Genomic DNA, 10,060 nt, shown 5'->3' on the forward strand with positions numbered 1-10,060 from the left:
TGTTGTCTTGTAGTCCCCATCTGAGTACCTCAAGCCTAAGGACCATAGGAATATAGGCTTTCCAAAAGAACCGGCTAGATATTGGCATCAGGATACCTTTTTTTCTTGTGTAATTATTTGTGATATCTGTACTAAATAAATTATGTATTTTATGTACTGGAGTTTGATTTGTTTTTCCTCTATTTTTTGTATCGTTATTAAGTACCTTTTTAGTATTAGTAGCATAATTTTTTAACTAATGTTTTCTATTTCCGTTAAATGTTCACAGGGGTCCCGCAAGATTCGAAAATCCTACGATAGCAAGGATCTTGATGTTTGTACGGAGACTCTTGGCTATATACATCGAAGCTTCTAGCAGACCTGTTGCATATTTTGCAGCTTACCAGACTCTGACTATACATGACTACATATGCTGTAATAAAGCTCTATGGAAGTACTTCACATAAAAATATTCTTGTCACATCTGCTTAGGAGGTGTTGGTCTTTTTCTAGGAGGTGTTGGTCTTTTTGTAGTGTTCCGTAAAATGTTTAGTTTTGACTTTGTTTTATAGTTTTACTATCTAGTTTAGATATGATGAGTATAGTTGGCCAATTGGATGGATTAGATAATGTACGTAGATAGTCTCTATATTTGACAACTTAAGGAGTTTGTTGGATTGCTGGAGGTTTGATAATAATAAAAAAAAATTACGATTTCGATTTAGTCTTGTCTTTATTTTTTTGGTAGATTTTTATTTTGGAATATGTTTTAAATTTAGCATTTGGTATTTTTTGGTGCATTTAATACAATTAGGAGAGGATAATGTATAGTCAATAGACATCAGCTGAGATATAAATTTTCCGAAAACTGATGTTACTGGTCCCAAATATATCAGATCTAGTTAAGGAACCGATGTCTAATCAAACCTCTAACATCGGTTTTCATTTACAGGCGATGTAAAAATGTAACTTTGACATCAGTTTAATGTTTAAAAATGATGTTAATGCTAATTTTTATCTTGTAAATTAAATGTCACAGTTTATAATTAGATCATATGAAAGCTATATAGAAAATGTTTTAATGTAGTTTTTGTTAACAAATAGAGAATAGACATCGGGTTTCTATTTGGAACCGATGTTAAAGCTGTTACCAGACATCAGTCCACAACCGATGTCATATGGGGGTACCTTTCTCTACACCCGCATAGACATTGGTCAGGAAAACCTTTAACATCGGTTTTTAGCCGATGTCTATTGAAGGTTTTCTAGTAGTGTCTTGTCTGCAAGTTAAAAAAATCCTTATATGGCCTTAAGCAAGCACCAAGATTGTGGTTTGGAAAATTATCCTCTACACTGCTCAATAAGGGATATAATCAGTCCAACCATGATCATAGTCTGTTTTTTATTCATTCTGCAAGCACTATCACTGTGATTCTTGTATATGTGGATGATCTCCTCATTTGTGGCAACAGTATGGACACTATCTCTAAGCTCAAAACCATGTTAGCTCAGAACTTTCATATGAAAGACTTGGGGGATCTCAGGTATTTTCTTGGCATTGAGATCTCAAGGACTGCAGATGGTATATTCTTGTGTCAAAAAAAGTATACTAATGATATCATTGCCGAGTTTGGTATGACTGGAAAAAAACCTTTGCAACTCCCGATGGATATTAATATGAAATTGACACCTGCAAAGGGGGACATGCTTACTGATCCTACTGTTTATCAAAGGCTTCTAGGCAAGCTTCTCTATCTGACCATTACCAGGCCAGACATTACCTTCTTAGTTCAACTCCTATCTCAGTACATGCACCAGCCTACTACTACTCATCTTCAAGCTGCAAAGAGACTCCTTAGATATCTAATTGGTACACCATCTCAAGGGATTCTGCTAGCCTCTAGCTCTTCTGCTCAATTAACTGCATATTGTGACAGTGATTGGGCAAGTTGTCCTGTCACTAGGAGATCTACTTCTGGATATTGCATTTTTTTAGGTTAGTCACCAGTCTCATGGAAGCTGAATACAGGTCTATGGCATTGACCACCTGTGAAGCCAAGTGGCTCTCTTCTCTTTTAAAAGACCTTGGATTACACATCTTCCACCAATTGTGCTCAAATGTGACAATAAAGATGCTCTTGCAATAGCAGCTAATACAATAAATCATGAAAAAACAAAACATGTGGACATTGATTGCCACTATGTCAGGGAGTAATCGAAGGAAGGAATGATCACAACTGCATACACACCATCTGGTGATCAAGTAGCAGATATCCTCACTAAAATTCTTCCCGTAAAAGCTCACCTTCACCATGGTGGCAAGCTGTGATACACTCTGCAGAATGCGTCCTCAGCTTGAGGGGGAGCATTGAAGAAATTGGCTCTTATTATTTCTTTTCATATGCAACTGTAGTTTGCTATTTATTCAGCAGTGTAGGGGACCATATGCATTTCTAGATTTGTCTTATTTTGAAGTTGTTAGATAACTATTTAATACCTTTTGTCTGATACCTATGTGCGAGGTGTTATAAGGATAAGATTGATCATATCATGGTCAGGACAAGTGAAATAATATTTTCTCCTTCCCTATTCCTTGTCTCTCATATTTTCTCCTGGTTCTTGAATCTTGATGTGTTAATATCATCTATAAGTCAGTTTGACATTGTCTACACACGAGGCTTGAAAAATACAATGAGAAGAGTTTTAACTATTTTTACTACATTCTCTCTTCTATTTTTACCACATTCTTCAGCTGCACTAGGTAATATAGTGTTTATTGTCCTACATTTCATTCACATTCTCGCTTGTCCGCTAAATGTAATCCTAGACCTTTTAGGGTTTAGAGTGATCGATTTCTTGAGATGGTATGAGAGCTCAGACTGGCGGGAAAATTATTATCGACGGTCTCTGCAAAACTTTAAATAGTATTAGGGCTGTTAAGTTATGTAGAAATATGGAGAAGAAAGGTTGTAAACCTGATACGGTAACTTATAACATGGTTATTGATTCTTTGTGCAAAGACGGCCTAGTTGATCATGCTTTAGTCGATCAAGCTTTAGGCCTCATATACCAAATGTTAGAACCTATAACCTGTTAATACAAGATGTTTGTAACTTGAGTCGATGGGATGATGATACTGAGCGATTATTAAGTGAGATAGTAATTAGGAAAATCTCGCTGATATTTATACCTACAGTATATTGGTTGATACATACTGCAAAGTGCGGATGCCAAATGATGCAGAGCAGGTGGTTGAAATAAAAACAATGATTCGGATAGGTGTATTTCCTGATGTTGTGACCTACAATTTACTGATGGATGGATTTTGTTCAATTTACTGGATAGCGCCAAATTGTTATACCTTCATCTTTTTAATGAATGGCTATTGTAAGAGTCAGAAAGTAGACAAAGCTATCGAGCTCTTTCAAAAAATGCCTGCAGCAGGTCTGAAACCTGAAGTACATACTACAACACCCTTATACATGGTATATTTCGGTATAATTCATGATATTCAAATTTATACTATCCTCATTGATGGTCTCTGCAAGAATAAAAAGCTTGACGAGGCCAGAAATATTTTTGATGAACAAAAAGGTGTGCAGCCCGATGTTGTAATACACAATGTACTGATCAGAGGACTTTGTGAGGAAGGGTTTTATGAGGAAGCAAATGAATTATTTTGAAAATGGAAGTTAGCAGTTGTTTGCTAGACAATGTGACTTACAACACAATCATCCGTGGCAGTCTTATTTGTCAATAAGAAATATAAAGAAGCACTTGTACAGATAGAGAACATGCGAGCTCACCATTCAGCAGATGCACCTATTTTCTATAGAAGAGCAGGATCCATCTGTTCTTGCTTCCCGTAAATGGTTTTTGCAATAGATACCGAATTTTATGGTTAATTTTTCAATGTTATACATAGTCATTTTCCAACTTTCTTGAGGAATCTGTAAAATGTGGTCTGGTTGTTGTTGTCGAAGTGATTGTCCTTACCTTCTTACATCAGATCAAAAAGCTTTACTCATCTGAATACAGTCTTGGAGAGATTTGGCCAAGTCATTGCAAAGATTTGTCCTGACTAAGATAAACAGATTCTGCTGATAGACGAAGTCATTTTTTCCGGAAAAAGAGCAGTCAGATGACTAAACCTAAAAAATCGATAGGGTTAAATTTCAAATTGGTCACTGAAGTGAAAGTGATATATCAATTCCTTCACTGATCTTAACGGGGTATCATTTTGATCACTAAAGTCGTATAATTATCAAATAGATAACTCCAAAAATGTGACGAAAAAATAAATATTATATAAATAGATAACTCTAGTATTTTAGATAATATATCTAGATTTTAAAACTTTTATTTACTATTTATTTTTAATTAAGTAAGATAAAATAACTATAAAAATTTAAAATAAATAGTAAATAATTTTTTTAAAATCTAAATATATTATCTAAAATACTAGAGTTCACAACTTTTCATTTGGTTATAGTAGCGTTGAAGAAAAATGTGTAGAACATAACAGATGATAATATTTACTTTATAATCGCATTTTTAAAGTTATCTATTTGATATTTATGTGACTTTAGTGATCAAAATGATACCCCGTTAAGATTAGTGAAGGAAGTGATATATGACATTGACTTCAGTGACTACTTTGATATTTAACCCAAAATGGATAGAATAACTAACATTGAGTTATTCCATGCCTGTGATCGTCTTGGAGGTACTAACATATGATTTTGTAATTAGATGCAGTTGTCATCAAGTGTCTACTTGCTATCTACTACCTCAGAAACAGTCCTTTCATATGAAATAAGGGTAATGCTGCGTTCATCGGGTCCCTTGCTGGACCTAATGATGAGGACGCTAAATGCACTGGGTATCCTTGTAATGGCATGCCTTTTCACCATTAAGTTATTGGATCGGAAATTCTGAAAAGTTTTGCTCAGTGATGATGTCCCTTCCATTGTGCTTTTAGAATGTATATATTTTTTTTTGACAATCACGGCTTATAACCTTATAAATGAGTATCTGTTCTCAAAAAATTTCGGGGTGAACGAGGATCTAACCCAGGATCTAGGACGACAGAGGATAAACTCATAACCACTTGAGATGTCCAACCGTGCTCTCCGAATGTATATTTCCAATGACATGCAAGTATACCTTCCAATATCTATTAATGATATCAGATTACATGAATTATGCTTGATATCAGCCCCAGTAAGTTCACTAGGTTTAAGGTTTCCAACTTGAACAGGCGATCAAAATTATTTTAAACTTCTTTTTGGTACACAAACAACTGATTTATGCTCTAGAATATGAAAGTACACATATAGTGTTCAAATTTATCAAAAGAAGGATTCATTTCATTCCAAACTCTTTCACTATTACTTCAAAATACAAATGCATACAACAAACAAATGAGTTCTGCATCTAATTGTAATGACTCAGTTTTTGGCAATGTGTAATTGGTAATATAAGCTCCTTAGATCTTCAATGTTATTGAACAACATCTGGCACACCTACCACATGGATTCTTCAATGTTATTGAAAACATGTCCTATTAAAAGTCGAAATGATTTAATTAATATTTGATATTATAAGAATTAAAAAGTAAAAGGGTATACTAGATGTTCTAGATGAGAAAGCACTGGACCAGCTGGTAAATGGCCTTTCTCTAACACTGTAAACGGCCTTCCTCTAGCACACATTACTCAATTCTAAAGATAACTCTTCATGTGTGATGCTGCTGCAGCAAATTCCCCTCAAAACCTGTCAATATTGTTACCCTGATTCTGCTGCTGGTTCTGTTGCTGCTGCTGCTGGTTCTGCTGCTGCTGCTGCTGCTGCTGCTGCTGCTGAGGCCAAGGCACGAAATCCGCAGGCTGTGGAAGCTGCTGCATCTGATTTTGTTGCTGATAGTAATACGGAACGGGCTCACTAGCTGAACCATGAGATTCATCTCTCACCTCATCTCTTGGCAAAATATCAACAAGAAAATCAAATGTCTCGTTTCCAGATATTGCAGCAGCAACATCATTCTTCTGCAGTGTTTTCCTTTTGCTCTCCTCAGTGTGCATCCAAGCACGCATAGTTAGCTCCGAGATGAACATTTCACATGCCTTTGCGAATACCACAGGAGCCTCAGAGGATATCATTCTCACATCTTCGTCAGCTTTCATTATTTTCTTGATACGTGCAAGAGGGAGCACATGGTTCTTGAAGTCAGTTGCTTGCTCAGCTTCTTTCATTTGCTCGTCCCAGAATGATTTGATCCGCTGCTGCTGTTGTTGTAAACGCTGAGCATCCGCGAGCTGGTGTTGAGATGGAAATGCTCCTCGAGGACAAGTGGGCATTGAGACCGGAATATTATTAAGAGAGCTGGTAGGTACAAAGGGTGCCTGAGGTACCATCGGAGATTTGACCAGCACCGTTACTGACATGCTGATGCTGCTGTTCCTGACTTTGTTCCGATTGGTCCATAGTGAAGCCTTAAAACTGTTGTCAAGATTGAGATAATAATGAGTATTGTCACAAGTATAAAAACATTAATCAACACACGTTAAACGTTAACGCAACCATATTAACATTAACACAGCCGCAACGAGTCGAGTCGAGTCGAGTTTACGGGAGATCCTGTCTGGTCTGATATGGATCTCTCGTCAATTTTTGAGCATATGCACATAAAATGGAATCAAGTAAAGTACACATACATCATAAATAGACCCTAGATACAATTCAAACTACTATAGTTAACAAATTCAAAGTCAATTTAAAGATATTGTTCAAAGAAAAGAGAAGAAATAGAAAAGTATACCAGTAACAAAGAAACACTGGAAGATAAATGAAGGGAAGTGAGTTCAAGTTCTGAAGATGGAGGAGAAGAGAGCAAGAAATAAATAGTAGCTGCATGAGTAGCACGTGTCACTCAAACTTGTTTTACGCCTCCACGTATACACATACGTGGAGCGCTCTTGTGAACTACGTGGAACACAAAGGGCTGTATTGTTGCATCACTTTTGCAGTTTCTAAAGAAAAACTGACATTAATTTTTTAAAAATAATTTCAGTTTTGTAAAATATTATCCCATAAAAGAAGATGAACGACAGAATTTCACGTTTTACTGATGTATCGGTACAAATACAAGTTACACAATGGTAACAGTACAGATGACAACAAAGGAAATTGCAGGGAATAACATATGAACTTAAACAACTCCAACCATATTAGGAACACAGTTTCTGTCTAACTCTACTTTCCCACGCAAAGTAGATTTATTATTCCATATTAAGTCCTGACATTATTAATTATCGTTTATTAATTATTGTTTAGATGCTGGTCCGGGAGCAGCTCATCCTGAGGGGAAGAAGGAAACGCTTGCCCTGGATTCTCCTGGTCCGGGATTAACACATCCTCATCCTGAGGCGAAGACAGAAACGCTTGCAGTGTATCCTCCTGGTCCGGGATTATCTCATCCTCATCCTGAAGCCAAGGCATAAATGGTTGCTGATGGTTCTGCTGAGACGGAGTCTGAGGCCAAGGCATAGATAGCTGTTGCTGAATCTGCTGGTACTGAGCCTGATGCCAAGGTGTGGATGGCTGATGGTTCTGCTGAGACGGAGTCTGAGGCCAAGGCATAGATGGCCGCTGTTGAATCTGCTGGTACTGAGCCTGAGGCCAAGGTGTGGATGGCTGCTGCTGTTGAATCTGCTGGTACTGAGCCTGAGGCCAAGGTGTGGATGGCTGCTGCTGTTGAATCTGCTGGTACTGAGCCTGAGGCCAAGGTGTAGATGGCTGCTGGTTCTGCTGATACTGAGCGTGAGGCCCGAGCACAAAGGATTGCTGGTTCTGTGGTCCTGACTGATACAAAGGCATAAAAGCTGGAGGTTGCTGACCTCCAGCGTTTGATGATCCAACTCCATGCTGTTGAGCAACTTGTTGCCTTGAGTTTGTGGCCTTGGAAATTTGTTCCTTTAACTGATCTCTTGGAATCACGTCTTCGAGAAAATCATACAGATCTGTCTTACTAATTGCTGCAGCAAGATCTTTGTTTTGAACTATCCTTCTTCCATCTGCTTCAGTGTTGATCCAAGCCTGTGAAGTCAAATCAAGTATAAACATCTCGCAAGCTTTAGCAAACACAGCTGCAGTCTCCTTCGCTATCATTTTAACATCTTTATCGGCTTTCATTATCCTTTTTATCGGAGAAATTGGGAGGCTATGCGTCTTAAAGTCCTCTGGTTTCATTTCTTGCATTTGGTTAGCCCAATATTGCCTAAGCCGTTCTCGTACATATTGCAGATGCTGAGCTTGAGCTTCTTGATTTGCCAGCTGATGCTGATCAGACGAGGAGACAGGTGGAGGTTGCATTGTCGAAATCACTGGAACACTAACGTTGGTAGCGACAGCATCAGGTGTATCAGTAAAGGGAGGTGGAACATTGGCCATTTGATCTGCACTTCCAGTACTTATGTTTTCTTGTTGCGGGATCTCCTCAGATTCATCCATGATTAATCAGGTTCCTAAGTTTTCACTTGTATCTCCTGTCATATCATGAATAATGTGAAACTTGTATCCCAGTGACTTTAAACAAAACTACTACTAAAATCTCTTTTTTCTTTCAATTATAAATATACCAGAAGTTTATTTGTTAAATTGTAAGAAGTGTTGCATAAAATTTTGAAAATGTTCTACATAAAATAGTGAGCTCGACCGATCATCAACTTGAAACTTGTTAGCATTCAGGCATAGTAGTAGTAATCAACTCATACGAAATTTGTTTAATTACTGCAGCACAAGCTTTTCATATTAAAAAGAAATTAAGTAAACTCAAAGTATGATCTTCTAAATAACATAGAAATTTAGCAAATATCGGTATTACTACGTGACCATATAAGTGTTTGTCGATCTATAAACATACCTGACAATTTGTGTATAAAGAAACTAGACCATTAAAAGCTACATATCATCTGAAACTAAACCATTAAAGCTGTATATATTTTTTGAAAGAACAAGGTATGTGTTTCTTAAATAAAAAGAATGGACCGTACATGAAATAACACGTAATATACGTGTAAAATTTTAAAACCTACCTGTCTTGTTCATAATTTAACATGTAATATAGTGTAAAACTTAAAAAAACATACGTGTCTTCTTAGAATTTCACGCAGAAAACTACGTGTCTTGCTCATAATATAGCATGCAACGGTTATAATGTGTAACTGACATATTTTTTTATCCTATTATAAATTAAAATAACTTTCTTTGAATTTATATAATGTACTTGTGTGAATTTGACGTGTATAACATATAAATTTTAGCTCAATTAATATATTAATTTAATTTGAATTAATACAAATTTACATTTACATTTAACTTTTTATTATTTTTATCATCATAAAATTAGTAAAATACCTAGAAATAAAATAAGAATACTCTAATTTTATCTTATATTATTAAATTATTTCTCGTCTAATAAAAATTAATAAAAAACTAGATGCAATGTGTAAACATATACCAAGACAAAATTAATTTTCAAATGCATATTCATGTTATTAATATTGATAAAAACAAAATTAGGTAGTATAATTGGATTTAATTTATAAAAAAGTTTCGATAAATAAGACAAACTTTAAACTTTTCCGGACACCAATTTTGGTCCATAATTTTTGAAAATTTATCATAAAAATATTTTTTAATAATGTCATTCAAAAATTCAAGCGGCTATAATAAAATATCACATATATAATAAAAATTCTCGCATTTTATAAAAAAACCACTCTACCGTAAAAAATAAAATTAAGTTTTGTATAAATATTATATTGACCAGACATATTATCAAGAATTGATCAATTCTTTTAAGGGAATATCAAACAATAAATACCTGAATTATTATTTTTTATTTTTTTATTTTTTTTATCGTACGTAACCCGCAGCCGCTACACTTCGAGTGCGCACCGGGTAAACCCTACGGGCTCACGTAATAGCCTACAAACCACGTGAACCAATGTAAACCGCATTTAAGCGACAGACTCTGACTCATGAGTCATAATCATAAATTCTCCTTCCGTGGGATTCG

General features: G+C 35.8%; 1 protein-coding gene and 1 pseudogene across 1 annotated transcript; both read right to left on the bottom strand.

Moving 5' to 3' along the window:
- Positions 1 to 5,342: 5,342 nt before the first annotated feature.
- LOC141691606 (nuclear transcription factor Y subunit C-2-like) lies at positions 5,343 to 6,495 on the bottom strand (annotated as a pseudogene).
- An 804-nt stretch (positions 6,496 to 7,299) lies between these two features.
- On the bottom strand, positions 7,300 to 8,490 carry LOC141691596 (uncharacterized). Its single transcript, XM_074496364.1, has one exon. The coding sequence runs from the start codon at positions 8,488 to 8,490 to the stop codon at positions 7,300 to 7,302; it is 1,191 nt and encodes a 396-aa protein (XP_074352465.1).
- Positions 8,491 to 10,060: the final 1,570 nt, after the last annotated feature.

The sequence above is a fragment of the Apium graveolens genome, chromosome 10 (genome assembly GCF_009905375.1).
Source record: "Apium graveolens cultivar Ventura chromosome 10, ASM990537v1, whole genome shotgun sequence".
Lineage (NCBI taxonomy): Eukaryota > Viridiplantae > Streptophyta > Magnoliopsida > Apiales > Apiaceae > Apium > Apium graveolens.

Coding starts and splice junctions, on each gene's coding strand:
- LOC141691596 (XM_074496364.1), bottom strand. CDS start 8,490: ATGGATGAATCTGAGGAGATCCCGCAACAAGAAAACATAAGTACTGGA.